The sequence below is a fragment of the Pseudonaja textilis genome, chromosome 8 (genome assembly GCF_049901715.1).
Source record: "Pseudonaja textilis isolate UNSWEBS1 chromosome 8, rPseTex1.2, whole genome shotgun sequence".
NCBI classification, from domain to species: Eukaryota; Metazoa; Chordata; class Lepidosauria; order Squamata; family Elapidae; genus Pseudonaja; species Pseudonaja textilis.
The window spans coordinates 52,353,615-52,373,110 of NC_141997.1; the positions used below are offsets into that span (position 1 = coordinate 52,353,615).

The 19,496-nt window shown below is 44.0% G+C and overlaps 1 protein-coding gene across 3 annotated transcripts; it reads right to left on the bottom strand.

Moving 5' to 3' along the window:
* Window positions 1–5,881: 5,881 nt before the first annotated feature.
* On the bottom strand, window positions 5,882–18,928 carry SLBP (stem-loop histone mRNA binding protein). Of its 3 annotated transcripts, none has more exons than XM_087938099.1 (9): window positions 18,773–18,916; window positions 15,901–16,026; window positions 15,470–15,574; window positions 15,038–15,097; window positions 14,645–14,776; window positions 13,827–13,976; window positions 12,258–12,342; window positions 10,913–10,995; window positions 5,882–6,735 (listed from the first exon to the last, which is right to left on the bottom strand). In XM_087938099.1, the coding sequence occupies exons 1-8, from the start codon at window positions 18,817–18,819 to the stop codon at window positions 10,954–10,956; spliced, it is 747 nt and encodes a 248-aa protein (XP_087794225.1). In that variant the 5' UTR covers window positions 18,820–18,916; the 3' UTR covers window positions 5,882–6,735; window positions 10,913–10,953. The 3 variants fall into 3 exon arrangements, with proteins under 3 accessions (XP_087794225.1, XP_087794226.1, XP_026576254.1); XM_087938100.1 differs by lacking the exon at window positions 5,882–6,735 and adding an exon at window positions 10,165–10,194; XM_026720469.2 differs by lacking the exon at window positions 5,882–6,735 and having other exon boundaries at window positions 10,194–10,995; window positions 18,773–18,928.
* Window positions 18,929–19,496: the final 568 nt, after the last annotated feature.

Below are 19,496 nucleotides of genomic sequence, written 5' to 3' on the forward strand. Positions count from 1 at the left end.
GGAAGGAGTGTGGATGGATGTGTGGGTGCATGGAGAGAGAGAGAGAGAGAGAGAGAGAAAGAGAGAGATATGATAGATAAGTTAGTTAGATAATAGAGGAATGAATGGAGATGATAGGTAGGTATGTAGGTATGTAGATAGAAGAAGAAGAAGAAGAAGAAGAAGAAGAAGAAGAAGAAGAAGAAGAAGAAGAAGAAGAAGAAGAAGAAGAAGAAGAAGAAGAAGAAGAAGAAGAAGAAGAAGAAGAAGAAGAAGAAGAAGAAGAAGAAGAAGAAGAAGAAGAAGAAGAAGAAGAAGAAGAAGAAGAAAGAAGCAGCCCAGTGGCCAGTTGAGGCACATGGGGCGAATGGGGCAAGTTCCCCCCCTCCCCCCTCACTATCTGGTGTTGTTCACAATGCAAGCAACGCAAGCCTTGTGTTCCCACAGGCCATGTGGGCGGGGCAGCCTTGATTAATTTCTTTGGGGGGACATTTCTCTGAGGACCACCAAAATTTTCTCACAGACCACCAGTGGTCCCCGGCCCACTGGTTGGTGACCCCTGTTCTAGAACAGGTGTCTCCAACCTTGGCAACTTTAAGACTTGTGGACTTCAACTCCCAGAATTCTGGGGAATTGAAGTCCACACGTCTTAATGTTGCCAAGGTCGGAGACCCCTGTTCTAGACTGACCCTGTCTTCTTTGGGGCAGCCCCTTGGATAATGCTTTACCAGTTCAGGACAACATCAGAGAAGCAAATCCATTCTTCTGGAAGCGGGAAGCTTCTTCTGCATAGTCAAGGCCCTGTTTCTTGGAACCCCAGTTTTGAAGCACAGAGCTGAGTGAAATCCCAGGAAGAATGGAACTAAATGCCCAGTGACTCCAAAGGGACCGGCTGACTCCAGCTTATTTCCGGTGCTCCTCTTTCAAGTGGAATAAACTTCCAAAGACTTAGGCTGATGAGAAATGATGGGCTCTTCTCCATTTAAAGGCATTTCTACCCAAGGTTCAGCGCATTTTCCTCCCTAAAAGACCCCTTGAAATCAGAGACGCCGCAGAAAGGTTGAGTCCCTCACTTTAACCAGGTTGTAAAAATTCACCAATGCAATTCTAGTAAACGAATGTTTCTAGGTCTCCGTGGGCCTTTTTCATCCAAGGACAAACCTCAAGGGTTTTATAACTATCACTTGATCATTTCTGTTAAAGTAGAGGAGGTAGATTCTCAGGAAGATAACCGAAGTATTATCTCTATCCGGGGACAATATAAAGGATATTGAGCTGATAGCATCTAACTGAAGGTTCAATTTTCCACGTGCCGAATTGTTTTCATGATTAATTGATTTACATCAACTGGCCTCATTGACAAAGCATTTTTGTTTTCAAAAGCCATTGCTTTGCGTATTTTCTTCCGATTAAATTATAGAAGCACAAAATCTAGAATTTGTAGACAATATTATTTTTTTTTCCTAAGAAGCGCTTACAATTTTGGGTCAAAGAATATTCGGATGATTTTCAGTCGCCCGGATACCTTCTTATGAAAATATCATGTGACAGATAATTTTGAATGTATGAAATTCAGTCCTGATCCCATTAAATCTTCATTGCTGATAATGAGTCCCGAATGGAATCAATTGGCTTTTCAAACATGTCAGCATTTGATGTTTGTTCATTTTCAACTAGCTCTCCGTGTCATCTGTGCAGCTACTGTAAATTGAACGTCCAACATTTCTGATGCACGATGAATTTTGGATTTATTTGGCTTTTCTGACAGGTGCATTTATCACAACCTCTGAACCTTTTGCCCCAAATGGATTCAGCTCCACTGCAACTTTCACACTAATGCTTTCCTTTCGGTTCAAATTATAAATTCATTTCTTTTGCAGCCTTCACATTCCTTGAGTTGAAAGATTAGCAGAAAGCACTGGTTTTCTGTTATAATGGAGCCGAATTTAACGCCTTGAGTACTTTAACTCATCACAGGATTGGATAATTATAGTTGAGTGGCCCAGCTATACTATAACTTAAGCAGAAATTTCAATATCATCCCAGTCTGGATTCTTTTTCCTGTAAATTATGGAGCCTTCTTTTTTTTTTTTCATTCTTTCCTAATTAAGAAAAAGCATGTCTTTTGAGAAGGAGTGGCCGAATAATAATTGCTTTCATGAGCTCAAGCCAATATATTTCCTTTGTCTGCTTAGCTTTCTAAATCACCTTACACGTATGGCGAGCTCGTGTGTAATTGGATGAAGGTGCTTAATTCACATTTTTTAAGAAAGTCAAATTGATATTAGTTCATCAATCTAATAAAGCCTTGGAATACCTGAGAGTAAAGAGGGATATCGGTTCTTTAATTAGGAAAGGAATTTATTCAATAAGTTATTGGAGGAACCAATTTACAGGGCTTAATTTTGTCACGGAAGCTGCGTGTCTCCCCGTCCACATGTGGGGTGGAGAGGCCCTTCCAGAACTGTGAAGGTGATAACCTTGTGATAACCCACGTGTTCATCAGTCAAATTACTGTCCCCAGTAATGATAATGCTAAAGCTCTGGAACACCAGGGCAGCTAATCTGTATTCAAATTACACTCAATGAAACAGCCAGCACAATTCGAGTAATAACTCACTGGAACTGAGGTGAAGGGAGAGGCCCAGGCCCTTCGCGCAGATTGGACATTATCATACATTTCTTAGGTGTTGGACAGGTCTGCATGAGAGGGCTGTTAATGAAAATATCAATCAAAACCTCTGCTGACTTAATGGTCAATTTAAATTAATTAATTGGAAAAAGGGAAGGGGGGAAAAAGTTGAGAGGCGCCGCATTGATTGTTTGACTCAAAGCTGTTGGGCAGGAAGGAGAACAAGGAAGCCCCTCCAGACAAACAAGGTTTCTCCAGGGTGGAAAAGGGGGCATTGGAGAGGTAGATGGGGGAGTGGTAAGAATCTAGGTCCATCCCCTCAAAAAAAACACCCCAAATTGTTACGGGAACCAGGAAGGTTGGGCGCTCTCTTCTAAACAGAGTTCAGAATGGCACATCGGGAACATTAAACATTTGGGGTTTGTCTCAGAGGAAAAAAAGAGAGAAAATATGCTCGCTCCGTTCGAAAGGATGACCAGGATTTGCACAAAGTACTTTAAATGGTCAAATTCATCGGCTGTTTAAGACTCGTAACTCTTATCTTTGCAAGGAAAGCCTTGGAAAGCGAGAATCTTCTGATGGAGAGCCATACATCTCTTAGGTTGTGGGGCTACCATACACACCTTCTCGACTCTTTCCACATCACCACTCTCTCTCCCTGATATTGTGGTTCTACTACTGTGATTTGGGTGCACAAGGAGGGAGGTCGAGTCATGATGCTAAAATGGATTGGGAGAATTTTCTAGCTCTTAATTTAATTTTTTTTTTTTCCTTCCAGGGATTATAGTTCTACAAAATGTCCTTGTACTTTGAAATGAGATTGGGTGAGCCAGAAAGAACTGAAAATGATGATTAAAATGATGAAGATGTCTCTCAATAACTGAACTGAGCAGTAGCTTCTTAACATGCTTTTAAAATGGCAAAAATCACACGGAAGTTTTATATATAACAAGTAATGCCTTATTACACTTGATGCGGTTCAGAAGGAATCTGAAATCCAGACTTAACTAAATTTGCAACAGTAAAATCAAACAGGACAATTAGGTTAATTTTTTTCAACTGGATTCAAGTGTTTCCTGGATAATTTATTGTTTACCGCACAGGGGCAAAAGATTTTTGTCAAAATTCACAAATCCCTTTGTCGTAACCAATGCATAAAACAAACAGATGGGTGCCACTGAGTATGTGACATCAGGGAATGTGAAAGCAGAAGACTTTCAAAAACCTTCAGCGGGTTTATCAAAATTTGGAAAGGATGAAGCATCATGACGAATAGCCAGGCCAGATCGTTGCAAATTTAATCACATCCGCAGATTTCAGATTCCTCCTGAACCACATCAAGTTTGAACATAAAGGTTTGGTCAAAAAAAGTGACACCTCAATTGTACAAGAGAGAAACAGGGAGTTGAAGAAAGCTGCTCCAGGAACCTGATAACAATCCCTACTTCATCCAGCAGATGTTAGGAGCTTCCAGATGTACGCACAGCTGTTTGTCTACCACCCTACAAAGGCCCTCTGGTGGCTCTGCTTTTCGTAGTCTTGTTATTTCCCATTCAGTTTTGAATGAAAGAAAATTATTATTCCTCCTCATTCTGCAGGTGGGCAAGCCAAAGGCTTAAACCAGGGAAATAATAACTTGGTTGAGGCCGCCAAGGAAGCAAAGCTGGAACTAGGGATTCGTGACCTCAAAGCACAAGTTGGAAGTGCAATATTAGAACGCCAGGAATTGGGGGTGGAGTGGGGCGGGCAAATTTCTAGAACATAATTCTGAAGTTGCTGGGTAGAAAAAAAGGTTGCAAAGCGTCAGAAAGATAGGAGGAGTTGGGTTCCCAGCCCTCTCCTTGAAAATATCTGGAAACAAACCACACAAATATTTTGCCTTTTCCTGCGGTCTCAACCAAGCCACAGCAAAAACTCTCCAATTCTCCCATCTCTTGCTTCTAGATTGCAGGACAAATCCTGCGACAGCTCATGTCTCCTGTGAGCAACTGGAAGCATCTTCTGGAGGCATCAAACCATGGCTGGGCCAAACTAGCGGATTTTACCGTATCTCACTTCAGTGATTGCTGGTTGATGCTTGGAAGACACTGTTAAGTCTACAAATGCAGAAGTGGCAAGTTTTTCTGTCCTGGAAAAGAGGGTTGTGTTTCTCCAACATGCTGCAGAATTTTTTGATCTCACAATGAAAGTCATCATTTTCTGGTTGAGCTCATTGTGATTGACCTATGACTGTTTTCGGTGGTGCCAGGTATCCTCTGGCCATGGGATCTGTGCTCGTGTTGTGGTTCACCAGCAGCCTGTGCAGAAAGCAGCGGAATCAGACAGGGGGAGAAGAACGGGGATCAGTCAGGGAGTCTGAGGACTCGGACGAGGGTCCTGCATCCGACGAAGAGATGGGGCCAGGGTCATCTGGGAGTGGGGTGCTGATTCTGGAGCCTTTGGAGTCTGGCGGCAGCGAGGCAGAGGAACCAGGGGAGCCTGTTCCCAGTGCGCGTGTGCGCAGAGCTGCTAGAAGGCGAGAGCAGCTGAAACAACAGGGGCAACTCGGGAGTAAGGCTGGGAGGTGATTGGCCCTCCCATAAGGTATTAAAGGACAGGCAAAGGTAGAGAAACCTTTGCAGGAAGCAAAGTCATTCGCTCTGTTCAGATTCATCCTTGAAGCTGTGTGCTTTGTACTTTGGTTGGTTTTGTTTACAGTTCATTTGGCACTTTCGTTGTTGGCAGCAATTCAAAGGAGAGAAAGGTGGGTGCTTATCTCGAGGGACTGTTTGGGACTCATTACCAGCTGGGAATGAACATAATTCCCAGCGTTGAAATAAAACAAGAGCTGTTTTAACTAAGCGCGTGCTTCATTACGGTCTCGGGAAGCCTTGGTCAGAGCAACTCAGTTCCATCCTTTCATGCATTTAGAAGTGAGTGTCTTCAGAAAGATATTAAGAGACTTAGGAAGACCCAGAGAAAGATGGCCAGATAGATTGTGGCGAACATGGACAAAATAAATGTAAGATGATAAAATGGTTTACGGCCTCAGTGGCGTTTGTTGTACATACCGAGAAGATACAAAGTATGATGGCTTTGGACTGAAAATTCTTTGTCCCGTGTGGGTTGCTTTCGGGCTAATTCCTGTTAATGTCATGCATGGTTAGTTGACGTCCATTTCATCTGTCTTTTGGAGATTTATTTTATCAATAAAGGTGATAATATGCCTCTGAAGATAGTTAGTATCATTTATACGAATTGTCTATTGACGGACACATTTAACAAAGGGTGTTTATGTGCTGAACAATCACATATTTTATTTATCCAATAACCACATGATCGATTTTTTTTTAAAGGATATCGGGTTGAAGGACTTCTTGGAGATGCAAAGACCTGCCAGGATTTGAATATGTCTAAAACATTCAATTTGTGTCAGGGCTGTGTTACATTTTATTAGTATTGTCCTTTCGGAGATCACTTATTGATACCGAGTTTAAAACAATCAAACCCAGGATGTTGACTTAAGATGATCGCCTGCTTGTGCGTGAAAGTTAAATTAGTGTGCCTAAATTGATACCTACTGTATAAAACGTGTTGAGGCCTCCAGTGCCCTAATCAGCATAACGGAGTTGGAAGGGACCTTGGAGGTCTTCTAGTCCAACCCCCTGCCTAGGCAGGAAACCCTACACCACTTCAGACAAATGGCTGTCCAAAGTCCTTTTAAAAACTTCCAGTGTTGGAGAATTCACAACTTCTAGAGGAAATTGTTCCAACGATTAATTGTTCCGTCAGGAAATTTCTTCTTACTTCTTGGTTGGTCCTCTCCACGATTTGTTTTCATCCATGGCTTCTTGTCCTGCCTTTCAGGTGCTTTGGGGAATAGATTGACACCCACCCTCTTCTTGGGGGCAGCTCCTGAGATATTGGAAGACGGCTATCGTGTGTCCCCCCCCCCCTCTGGTCCTTTTCGTTAAACTAGACGTACCCAGTTCCTGCAGCTGTTCCTCATGTGTTTTGGCTTTCAGTACCCTAATTATCTTTGTTGCTCTTCTCCGCACTCTTTCTAGTAAACAACCTTCAGCAACAGCTTCCATGAAATTTGGTTAGATCTCATCTGAAGGGCTTATTTCCAAAGACTTCCAATTCTGCAAGAGGTGTAGGGAAAAGAGAGCGAAAGGCTAGCTCAAAACTGAAATCGGCGTTCTCCGCATGAACCAGGAGCTGGATAGGTTTTTCCTATGATCCTTGATACCATCTGGTGGTTTCAATCCAGATGCAGAAGAACAAAATCGTAACCTAGAACCCTTTCTGAAAGCCACGAGTCAACTTCCTTCCCAGTTAAGTAGGATTATCCTGTCTCCCACATCCCAAGTCAACAGAACCAAAGCGCTTCATGAGATGGTATGAAACTCCCATATTTTAGGAGCATAATTCAGCCCCACGTTGAGGTCTTTGAATATAATATTTCTTTCTAAATATATTTTGAAAGCAAAAGAGGCTTGCTGCATTACTTACGGCCTCAATGTAGTTGAAGCAGTCGCAGAAAATCAGTTCTCATCGTAGCCCATGCTAAGGTATCCCCAAAATGTTCATGGATTGATTTAGTCATCCTTATCTAGCTCTCTGTTACACAGTAAAAGGAAACGCTCAACTCATTGCTTTTAACAACCATCTGCTCTTTATACCGTTACTGTTTCCAATATCCACTGTCAGGAATCTTTTTTCCCCCTTAATTCCAGGTTGGACCTCTGCTTAATAAGTTTCCATCTATTACTTTTTTATCCTGCCCTCAGGTGCTCTGGCGAGTAAGTTGACCCCCTTTTTCTCTGTGACAGCTCCTCAATTACAGGAAGATTATCACTCCTAATCCTTCTCTTCACTAGACGAGACATACTTTTCACTATCTAGGCATGTACATTGTTCAGGAGAAGAAAAATGCTCACGGGGAAGGGGGAAGTAGGGGAGGAAAGTTCCATTTCCCCTGCAATTATTTTTGGGTGCTCCTGCAAAGGGGAGACCACAAAGTTGCATTTCTGGAACATTGGCGCCATCTAGTGGTGGATTCTAATAGCAACCATTGTCCTGCAAAAAAGATGGCACCTTTTTTTTGGCGCACTGCAAAGATGAATGTTTGGGCCATATTGCAATGCAGGGGTCCCCAAACTTGGCCGCTTTAAGACTTGTGGACTTCCACTCCCAGAATTCTCCAGCCAGTTCTGGGAGGTGAAGTCCACGGGTCTTAAAGTTCCCAAGTTTGGAGACCTCTGTTGTGTGTTCTTGTTCTCCCTGTTTACGTCAACGTTCTCACTTGCTTGGAGTGGCTGCTCCCATCGTTGTTTCTTCTTAGGGAAGGGCTGCAAAAAGGACAACTTTAGATTCTCCTTTTCGTATCATTTGGCGGGTAAGGCTAAGTCAGATAACAGTGGAAAAGTGGAATCCAGTGTTCCTCTTCCTTCTAGCCCCTTTTATTATTTTGCATTTTTTTCACAGCTTTCAATTTCTGAAAATCATTTCCATAACTGACAAGAAGGAATGATAAAAAGTTAGCAAAGGGAGCACCGGCTCATCCATCACGGCTCTATCTTGTTCCAACTCATTTTGCGTGTCCAGATAAATATTTTCGGGGTATTTTTTTTAAAAAAATGGAAGGAGCGGGGAAGATTTCATACTACGTACTTAGCGTCAAAAGCATAAACCAATTTTATGAGCTTTTATGGGAATCGCTTTCACAATGTGGCCTTACAGGCACCGGACCCCAAATCAATCAATACTCAAAATGGGTGCAGACTGTGGAACGGAGCTTCAGCTGGCTGGAGAAATCTGGGAGTTGGAGGTCCACAAGTCTTAAAGTTGCCAAGTTTGGAGACCTCTGAGCTAGGAGAAAAGTGCCACTCAGAGTTACAGGGGCACTGAAAAAAGTGACTTATGAGTTTTATAACCCCTAGGACTGTTGCAACACCCCCAGTCGCATGATCAAAATTGACATGGATTTATGAGGCAATGTCCCGGGGTCATCACCTTTGCAACCTATTAATAGTCAATGATGAAGCCATATTCACCTAACAAATTTAACAACTGCAGTGATTCACTGAACAACTGTGGCAGGGAAGGGCATACAACGGGGCAAAGCTCATTTTAACAACTGTCTTGCTTAGGAACAGCAATTCAGGCCACAATTGTGGTTATGTCACGGGCTGCCACCTGTACCTACACCTCCACAAGGCCAGCTCTGTTGTGGCCTTGGGGAATTTATTTTTTTCAAACACCTTGTTTCAATATTACTAGTGGATTACTTATCACCGTTGTCTGAATGAGAAAAAGGGCTTTGTTTCCGCTAGCTGACACCGGAGTCAATCGCAAGGCAAAATGGTTCAAACCTATATAAAGAAAAAAAGGAACAAACACACACCCCAATTTCCCTGTAGATGCATGTGAAGAACCGCTGAGCTGGACTTGGGGAGAAAATGCAAAGGCCATTAGCCAAGCATGAATTAAGCCCAGGGAGTTAAGGTAACATGAGAAAGGAAGCTAAATACAGGATATGGCTAAACAAAAGCCGGTTGTGGTTTGAGGTTGTTTTTGCTGGGGTTCTCTCAAATTAAGCTTTTCATACAGTTCTAGGTCAAAAGGTAGAGTGGCTGAAAATATGAGATGTAGGCTTCTAGTTGAACAACCACATAGCATCTACACAAGTGGTAAGGCAGCCAAGCAGGAGACTTTGATCCAAATTAGCTTTGAACTCAACGTTTTCTCACCCCCCCCACTTCTTATAAATTAGTACTATGCAACCAAAATGAGACTTTTTCTGTGTGTGTGTGTGTGTGTGCATAAACAACTTTAGCTGGCATTTTGTCAGGAAGGCCTATGAAGAGACAGTCTCCTGAGGCGGTATAAAAATAAACACATGCCATTTGACCCAATTAAACCTTGGTATTTCCCATGTTGTTTTTTGGTGTGCCTGTTTATTTAAGAGCAATAATGCTCTGAAGCACAAATGCTCCAGCTCTACATAATCAAAGGGCATTTCTTGAAGGGTGAAGGGACTGTTGACTTCAGAAAGCCGAAATCCAATCAGTAATTGTTCAACTGTAGCAAAAGAGGCCAACAACGACCAGGAAAAGGGATTTTTTTTTTTGCGGCCACACCTCCCAAGACCAGCCACGTCTCCTCCATTAGTTCTGGGAAAGTAAAATCCATTTCTGAGTTGGAACTTGTGCAGTTCAGTCTTGCCGGGATAGACTTAAAAGTTGTTCTGGGGTCTGCAGATCCCAAAGCAAGATAGGAGTTTTGAGTCAGGTACTCCAAAAAGTTTGCACCAAAGGCATTCGTTTTGCAATCCGTTCAGAGTCACCCTTTCACTCAGAAATGAGCCCATCTGATCAAATTCAGTGGAATAACCCAAACTACGTGAACACAGCTGCAATTTCAAAATGGCTTCTTAAGCAATTAAAATATATTCAATCTCCGGTAGTTGGTCCTCCACTTATAACCACAATTAGCCAGGGGAACAGCTGGTTGGAGGTTTCTGGATCTTTAACTGCATCTCCTTTTCAGAATGCTCGAAGACGAGAGACTTTTATTCAAGCCATACGAAGACGGTCTTGCTTTATTTATATTTTATTCCATACAAAAAAACAGCAACAATAGTAAAAAAAAAATTATATTAAGAATGAATAAAAATAACATTCCCAGGCTCCCTTCCAAGTTCACACAGCCCTGCAGAAAACTATTTACACGTTTATCGGTTTAAAACTCAGCGAGGTGTGCCAACCCAGAGGGGCCTTTAGTTCCCCCCGAAGAGGCCTGCTAATCCTGGGAAAAGGTTATTGCCAATTGTCTGGGAAGTCTGAAAGAAACATCAATTCAAAAAGCACCAATGCTCACTTTTAAAAATTAAGAGGACAGAGTGCAGAGCCCCCTCTTCCTGCCTACCTAGACTTGTGTCATGGTTAAGACATCAGCCAAGTGCTAAAACTATTTCCTTACTACAATGTCATATATTTTTTTTTATAACTGCTAAAACTGTGGCAACGTTGCCCATCCGGGTTTTGTCTTAACTACAGGACAACCGCTTTCAAAGCAACCTGCGTTTCATACGCAGGCATATAAATTAGGCAGTCACATCAATTACCTAGGACTCCGTTTTTAGGCATTCAAAAAAAGGTCCAGAGAAACAGTGATTTTCACCTCAACGTTGCCACCGCTCTGGATGGCAACGCAGGAGAATTTCTTATTTCTGTCTGAATCTACTGGGGTTGCCCCTTCCTGAAAACGGAGCCTGCAGCAGGACGCTCGATTCTACCGGGGACACAAGCTTCATACCAGAAGGTGCCTCGAGCTGGACTTTGTCATCAAGCCGATGCTCAATCCTTCTCCTCGCTTTGGCTGGGGCCTGTGCAATTCACCTAGAACAAAAGGCTACCAAATTAACACACCGGGAACCTCATACGGGTTAACTTTACGCAAGAAACGGGTTGTCTTTATTGGGCACCACATCAAAAAGCATAGAATCCTAGGGCGCTGAGGGGCACTTTGGAGGTCTTCTAGACCAACTCCCTTGTCCATGGTAGGAGCCCTTATCCCATCCCAGACCAGTGAAAATGTGATAATACAGTTCTCAATACTCAGAAGTACAGGTAGTCCTCAACTTATGACCATTCAAATATACAACAGAACCCCCAAAGGGGACTTACCCCCCCAGGTTTCGAAGTTCTGACATCCACCACCACCCCTATCGTGGCCACGTGGCCCCATTTTGGGTGCTTGGCAACTGGCTCACATTTATGGCTGTTTGCAGGGTCCTGCAGCCACCTGACCATGGTTTATGGTTTTGCCAGAAGCCAACGTTTGCCCTTTTTCAGCAAAAACCACCCCATAGCGAACGATGAGCCTGTTTAAAAGCCACGCAGTTTGCTTAACAACCAGGGCACTCGCTTTCACTACCACCACAGAAAAGGAGGTAAAATTAGGTCTGGCCCCATGCTGACCTGTTTTACGACCGTCCCAACCCACAACTGCAATGGGCAGGTTCAATTGCAGTCATAACTCAAGGACTGCCTGTAGTGAACAATCTACCCTCAAGAAACCACAATTATTCTCAATAAAACTGGACGCGACAAACACCCGGGTGGCCTTTGCCTGCCTAATCACCCCTGATCTTGCTTTCTATTCACACCCCGGGCTCATTCGCGTCCTATCCCTTTGGCTCAGGAGGTATCACCTCCCCTCCCGTTCATTTCCCCCCCAAAACCTACAGCCTCCTCCTGGTGAAAATATTTGAAACTTTACTCTGACCGCTGCAACGACATACATCGGTCAAGATTATTCCACCGGCTGAAGGGGTGTCACTGTGGCACATTCAGTCCAGCTTTCACGGCAGACGCCCACTAGGCTAAGTCCCCCTTCATTAAAGCCGTGACTGCGCTAAGGGCAGAAAGCATAAAGGAAGGGAAAAGGCAGCGGGCCAGATGGTTGGGAAATGAAGCAAAAGGGGAGGAAAACCAAGTTAGAGCGAGAAAAGAGAGGGATGGTAGAGAGAAAGGATAAAGGAAGTGGGGGATTTTTAGGATGGCCAAGGATAGACCTTTCTCCCACAGACACCACACAACTACCCATCTATGCCAACTGATACAATAGTACAACTTAAACCAAGCTTCAAATGACTTACATTGTTTTCTTGGGAACTTCCCTGCAGCACCAAGGAATTACTTCCTACAGATTCTGTTTCCATATCACCAAGATCAACAGGGCTACTGCAAAATTAAAACATGGAATTAGCAAATTAGAAAACGTGTTTCTAATGTTGGGATAAAGAGACAATTTAGCTTAACCCATTTAGACCCAAATCTTTAGACCCAAAACCTGCCTCCCGATTCACCCAGTGACCTCAATATTTGCAGGGAAAATTAGGCAAATAGGAATTGAAGGTATAAATCACATGTATTTTCCAATGATTTCTAGCATTACATTTAAATAATTCAGAACACTTTTTAATTGAATTTTTTCTATTTTTACTAATGTAAAGATCCATTTGTATTTAGATAAGTAGATAGCAATATAAATAAAAATAATTCTGTTTTAAAATAACTGCACGTGCTCTCCTGCACCAACTATGTTCTGGAGGTGGCATACTATTCTGATAACCTGCTAGTACATCATGTTAAATTGTCTAGTTTTTTAAAGAAGTTTAAAAAAAGATAAGCAACAGTTAATAATCCTTGCATCAACATACTTAGCATTATAGCTCTGTGTATTTTGTAGGAAGCTACATGTAGTCCTCACATAACAATTGAGACTAGCAGCAGTCTTGCTAAGCCACGTGACCAGTGAGCAAAGCACCCCAGAATATGGCTGTTAAACAAATGCTGTCCTTAAGCGAGAAATCACGTGACCAAGAGTTGCCCTTTCACTGCCAGTTTCTCTATTGACTCCACTTATCACCAAAAAGTGGGCAAAAGGCAGTCACGTGACCTTGTGATGCTGCAACTATCACAAATGCCTGCTGGCTGCAAAGGGCCCAACTGTTGAACGAACACACACACACACACACACACACACACAGGGACAAAGTCGGAAGACCAGCCATAAAGTTACTTTTTCAGCACTCTTGTAACTGAATGATTGCTAAATGAGACCGTCATTAAGTGAAGCCTACCTGTAACTATGGCTATTGAACCCAATTCCACAAAAATGAATTATGCAGCCCTTAAGCTAAACTTTGCTTTGTAAGAAACAAGCCTGATAAATTTCAGAAACTTGCTGCTGCTGAATGATTCCTGAATAAAAATAACCCTCAACGTTTAAAGGCTTACCACACCAGAACAACTAGACACAAGAACAGTTTTTCCCCAAAAGGCATCACTCTGCTAAACAGTTCCCTCAACACTGTTCAACTATTTACAAAGCGTACACTACTATTACTGTTAATTTTCTCATCACTCCTTATCACACATCCCCTCCCTCTTGTGATTGTAGGACTGTAACTTTGTCGCTTGTATCCTTATGATTTATATTGACTGTTTCCTAGTAGGATTTGATTGCTGATTGTACCCGATGACTATAATTAAGTGTTGTACCTTATGATTCTCGATTCTTAATGAATGTATCTTTTCATTTATGTATACTGAGAGTATTTACACCAAGACAAATTCCTTGTGTGTGCAATCACACTTGGCCAATAAAGAAGTCTATTCTTCTATTCTACTTGTGCGCCTTAAGATAAACTGCTGCTACTTACAGTCCTTGGGCATCGGAGCCTTCTTCGTGGGGAGGGTCCCAAAAATGCAACGCAACTTTCCAAAGCCTGATCTGTTGATCCCAAGATCTCCGGCTGTACTTTTTAAATTTATTTGGAGTCCTTGGATGGACCCCTGGAACCCGTAGACACCTGGGAGAGAAACAGTTCGGCTACTTTTAGCATACCACCAACCTTCAGCAACTTAGCCCTGCAGCAGTTTCTGGATAAATAAATTTTTCCCAGAGCAAATAAAAGAGGCCTTCCGTTTGCAGGGTTGTTCAGAAATAGGACCGCTGGTCTTCCAACGAGCCTACGCCACCCTCCTCTCAGCAACGCCCTACTGCAGTTTACATTTGTTTCAATATTTACACAGAGGAATAATTTAGTGCAAGTTTGGCATCAGAGACCTTCAGCTTCTCAGAATATTCTGCCACAGCCTTCAACGTAGCCATTCGTGAGAACAGAAATGAGAAATTATAGTAGCAACTTAGTACAAAGTGGGTGAGCCAGAAATCGGTATGACCTTATGGCCAACTTTCCAGGGATAATTTTCCGACCTCTCATTTTATGGTTTTCCCTGTTGCTTCCGTTCCCCCATCAAAAGCAAGGATATGTTTCTTTCTTAGAAGTATAATTTATGTATCTGATTCAAGATGCTGGCTCATCTATAATGCTATAAAAGATTCCGGTGATTTATGAGACCCCAAAAAGTATGGGTACACCTTGGGAGGAAAAATTCATTTTCTTTACACCAAAACCTTAAGTTTGCCCCAATACTTGCAAATTATCCTTTGTACTGAGAAGGAATCTCCGCTTACCTAGGAACCTCTTGAATGTATCTGTCATATGCCAATGTATTCTTCCCATAATTGATTTGTTTCTGTCTCCTCATTAGAACAGCCTCGTCAGTCTCCAGTTCCACGGCTGCTGTGGATTCCTTTGAATCCGAACTGGAAAAATAGAAGTTTTATTTTTCAATCATTCCCGTTTCACAAGCCGAGATTTATTTATTTTATTTTTTTGGGGGGGATACTTTTAGTGCTATTCTGCCCTTATCATGGGAAATGTCTCCCCTTTTCTTCATTTCCCTCATAACCTCTCATTCCCACTCACTTTTCAATATAGCCATGCTTCAATTATTCATTCTCCCCAGCCTCCATTTCACAGATCATCCCTGGTAGATTTGCTATGAACAATGATATTTTTTTTACCTTCCAGTAGAGGTCTTCCTTTCTCTTCCAAACTCATTTATTAGAAGCTTTCTTTTGTATCTGTAAAACATTTTTTAATTAAGTTATTTCCAGTGCATGTATTGCTACAGTGCTGTTCTGCTACACCCTTGTTGGCATTTTATTATTTAACAAATATAACACTTAAAAATATTCTCACGTTAGATGGTAACTCTTTACTGCCCAGATTTTTCTGACCTACTGGATTTATGCACCAGAGCTAGGTTTTCTTAGAGCACATTCTCCAACTTAGTCTTACAGCATAAAATTGTTTTCTATTCTGAGCGCAAAAGTGGGTGCCCCATGAAAAGGGGTAATACCCTCCCTACTGTACTAGATCTCAAATAAATAAAGGTTTGTTTTTGACCTCAGGTAGGACAAATTGAATTTAAAGGAATTGCAGATCTGCTGTACCTTGCCATTTCTCTGTTGACGTTAGTCCTCATTTCATCTTCTTCAACTGCACTCCCCCAGTCTGAACATCTCGAATGGGGCTTGTGACCCTCTGGGGTTGTGAAACTGTGAACACCGAGTTGCAGGAAAACCAAAGTAGCAGCTTTGAATATTTAAAACACACAGCAGAGCGTACCCCATCTCAACTGCATCGCAGGTTAAGCCACACCATGCACTATGTATTACTGAACCCTCCTGTATCACAAAGTGCTTTTGAGTTACTCTATGCAGAACGGTGCTTATCCTGTTTGGGATACCACCGATATCCTACTTAAAAATACTGAGTACCGTGCTATATATTATTATACCAGGAACCAAACATTTTATGGCCACCTCTGCCTTAAGCAGAACTTACTGGGCTTAATAGTGAGGAACTATTTCTGTACACCCACCTCTCCGATCTGCCATCTGCCAGACTGTACGCATCGTAATCAATGGTTGGGCCGCTGGGCTCGTGTGTATTCCTGTGCTTTCCGTCTGCATCGCGCTTCCTGCCTTGACTCCACGAAGAGGTTGATCTGCCAAGGGGCAGTGAAAAAGAAGAAACAACTCATTGGTCTTCCTAATTAGAAGCAAAGTTTCAGAAGCTCCACAGGTCAAGCCGGCCTGGGAATCGCCCATTTTGAATTGTTCCTAGCTCTTGGATGCAGGCAATCCTCGACTTAACGACCACAACTGAGCCCAGGCTTTTAAGTTGCTAAGGGAGACATTTGCTCAGTGAGTTTTGCCCCATTTCACCACTTTTCTTGCCACCTTTGTTAAGTGAATTCCTGCAGTTAAACTAGTAACACGGTTAAGTGAATCTGGCTTCCCCATTGGCCAGAAGGTTGCAAAAGAGGATCACGTGACCCTGGGATGCTGCAACCGTCATAAATATAAAGCCAGGCCTCCGAATATATATTGTGGGAGCATGAAGATGCTGCAAGGGTCTTAAATGTGGAAATATGGTCGTAAGCCACTATCTTCAGAGCCGTTCCAACTTTGAATGGTCAGTCAATGAGCTGTTGTTAAGTCGAGGACTGCCTGTAGGGCAAGGGTCCTTTGGGACAACCATGAGCTGGATGACCGAGAATCTCCATAAATCCCATTCTGATGCTTCCTCTCTCTTAAGACAGACTCGAGATCTGTCAAATCTGTTTGATATAATATCATAGAGAGAAGTCAGAGGTTTGCTGGAGAGTTCAGACAAAGATAACTGGAGGTTTCCAAGATATTGAGGTTCCTTCCAACTCTGTGGTTGTTATTTAGGCAGGATAGAGGTTGGGACTGGGGGCATCACAGATCAGTTAAGGCAGTGGTGGCTAACCTTTTGGGGCTCCTGTGCCAAAAATTGTGAGTGTGCTCCCATGCCAACACCCAGAAGGCAATGCACACGGCCCCCCTGCCCCCTGCATGCATGATTCCCCACCCCACCCCCTTACCTGCACTGCGTCACCCGGCTGATTTTCAGCCCTTTAAGGCCTTTTTTGGCCTGCCAGAGGCTTGAGGAAGCCTCTGCAGCTCTGCAGCCCGAAAAGTGGGCCTGTTTCATCACTTCCTGTATTTCCACAAATACCGGAAATGACGAAACAGGCCTATTTTTTGGCCTGCAAAGGCTGCAAAGTTTTCTCTCAAGCCTCTGGCAGGCCAAAAAAGGCCTCAAACGGGCTGAAAATCAGCCAAGAGGAGCACATATGCCCAGGTAAGTTTGCTTGGCGCTCGCGTGCCATAGGTTGACCATCATGGAGGTAAGGTTTCCATCAGCTGCATAGATTTGAAGATAATAGATGAACAGAGTTGGAAGGGACATTGTAGATCATCTAGTCCAACCCCCCCACCCCAAGCAGGAGACCCTTACCAAGGATCTTCAAACTTGACTGCTTTAAGACTTGTGGACTTCAACTCCCAGAATCCCTGAGCTAACATGATGGGAGGAGGAATTCTGGGAGTTGGAAGTCCACAAAGTCTTAAAGCTGCCAAGTTTGGGGACCCCTGGTCTAGATATTTATATAATCTATGTCACTCATCCTCTGTCTGTCTATCATCCAGCTAGCCAGCCAGCCATACACCCTCTGTCTCTCTATCTATCTAGTTCTGTCTCTAGATTTTTATATAATCTATATCATCCATCTCTATCCATCCATCCATCCTATCAATCATCTTATTCCTTCCTCTCCCTTCCTTTCATCCAGCTAGCCCAACTTGGTAAGTTTAAGACTTGTGGACTTCAATTCCCAGAATTCCTGAGCTAACATGATTGGATGAGGAATTCTGGGAGTTGAAGTCCACAAGTCTTAAAGCTGTCAAGTTTGGAGACCCGGGTTGTAGGGCACAGGGGTGGGAGCAACAGAGCTCCATCCTGCTTAGAGGACGACCTCTGGGACTGGACTTTTGGTCGCTGAGTGAGACCGTTGACAAGCCACTCGTCCCGTTCGTATCCAACTCTGTTGCAATCGCTAAGTGAATCACATGACCGACCATGACAACATGAAGCCAGCTTTCCCCCCAACTGCTTTGTCCTCAGGGCAGTTGCAACTTCAAACGGCCACTAAGCAAAGCGGCTGTAAGCCGAGGACTTCCTGTAATGAGGACTCTGGAGGGGAGGAAAAGCAGAAGTGGGAGGCCAAGAGAGTAAAAACGCATTTCCCACCAGCAATTCCTCCTCCTTTCCTTTCAGAGTCCGACCCTCTTTGTTTTTGTGAACGGCAGGGAGCTTAAAATAAATAACAAATAAATACATCCATTTTAAACACTTCCCTTCCCAAAGAAGGGCACCTCCGGCCTTTTCTTTCCCCCCCTCAGCACCGGCCTCCGTCCTTTGGACGAGGAATCAGATCTGACCGGGTTTTTCTATTGTTTTTTTACCTCACCTGACGGGTCTATTTTATCGACTGAGCAGCATTGTGTGGATACACGCGTCTGGGCATACACACGCGCACACGTAAAACCCAGGGCTTTATAGTTGGATTTAAAGCAGGCGATTGTCCAGGTTTTGGCATCCGAGACCCCCAACAACAACCACCGTGTGAGGAAGGGAAATCTCCCCCAAATTACCCGGAGGACCGAGACGTGTGTGTGGGGGGGCTTCAACCCAAATGAGGCGCCTCAGCGCAGCCCAATATTGGCGGGAATGGCCTGAGGGAGACTCCGGCCATCCCCGCCAATATTGGGCTGGGCTGAGGCGCCTCATTTGGGTCACAAAGCAGAAGGAGACGAGGAAGGCAAGGCCTATAAGAGCTCCTCAGGCCGTCGGCGGCTCCACGCGGCGGCCCTCCCGGCTCTCACCTGCTACGAGTCCGGCCGGCCAAGGGGCTTCGCTGGCGAAACGACATGACGAGAAGAAGAGCGAGACGGTCCCGACGACCTTTCCGCCGCTGTCGCCGACCTCGCAACTGAGGCGCGTCAGGTAGCGCCGCGCGCGCAAACCCAAGCGGGCGCTACCACCTCGGAAAAAAAGGGGGGGAACCTTATAAGGGGAGCCTTTTCTCCCCACTTCTTCCTTTCAGAGCTCCGGGAAAGGAATACCCAGCCGCCGCCCGTGGATGAAATTTTCTTTCCTTCCGAGTTCTTATTCTGAGGTAGAAAGGGCTTCGGGGAAGCTTTTTTCCTTCTACCTTCAGAACAAGACTCCCCCCCTTGTAAGCGGCGTGGTCATGGTTTGCTCCGACGCGCGGAACCACGCCCCCTCTTTCTCCCGCCGCCCCCCCACCCTCTTTTGCCTGTTTGGGCGAGCGGCGCTTTGGCGGGAAAAGTTTGCAAGGCCGGAGGGGTCTTTGCGACAAAATGTTGCAGCGGTGGGCGCTTTTTTCTGGGCGGCTTTGCGGGGATTTCCACCCCGGCCCCGGCCCCGGCCCCGCTCGCTTGTTTTCCTCGGCTGAAGCTGCTTCCCGACGACGGATCTGTTGCTCGTTCATTATGGAGCAATTTTGCAATTTTTGTTTTGCTGTTTCCTAAAGCCCTTTGGGGAAGGGAATATATTCCTGCACGCTTTGGAATTCTGCCAGCTTGC

What these genes read in the sequence shown, in the direction of transcription:
- SLBP (XM_087938099.1), bottom strand. Translation starts at nt 18,819, where the DNA reads ATGTCGTTTCGCCAGCGAAGCCCCTTGGCCGGCCGGACTCGTAGCAG. An exon ending in GTCAACAGAGAAATGGCAAG is followed by an intron (nt 15,098 to 15,469) that starts GTACAGCAGATC and finishes AATGTTTTACAG; the next exon opens with ATACAAAAGAAAGCTTCTAA. An exon ending in AGGAAGACCTCTACTGGAAG is followed by an intron (nt 14,777 to 15,037) that starts GTAAAAAAAATA and finishes CTATTTTTCCAG; the next exon opens with TTCGGATTCAAAGGAATCCA.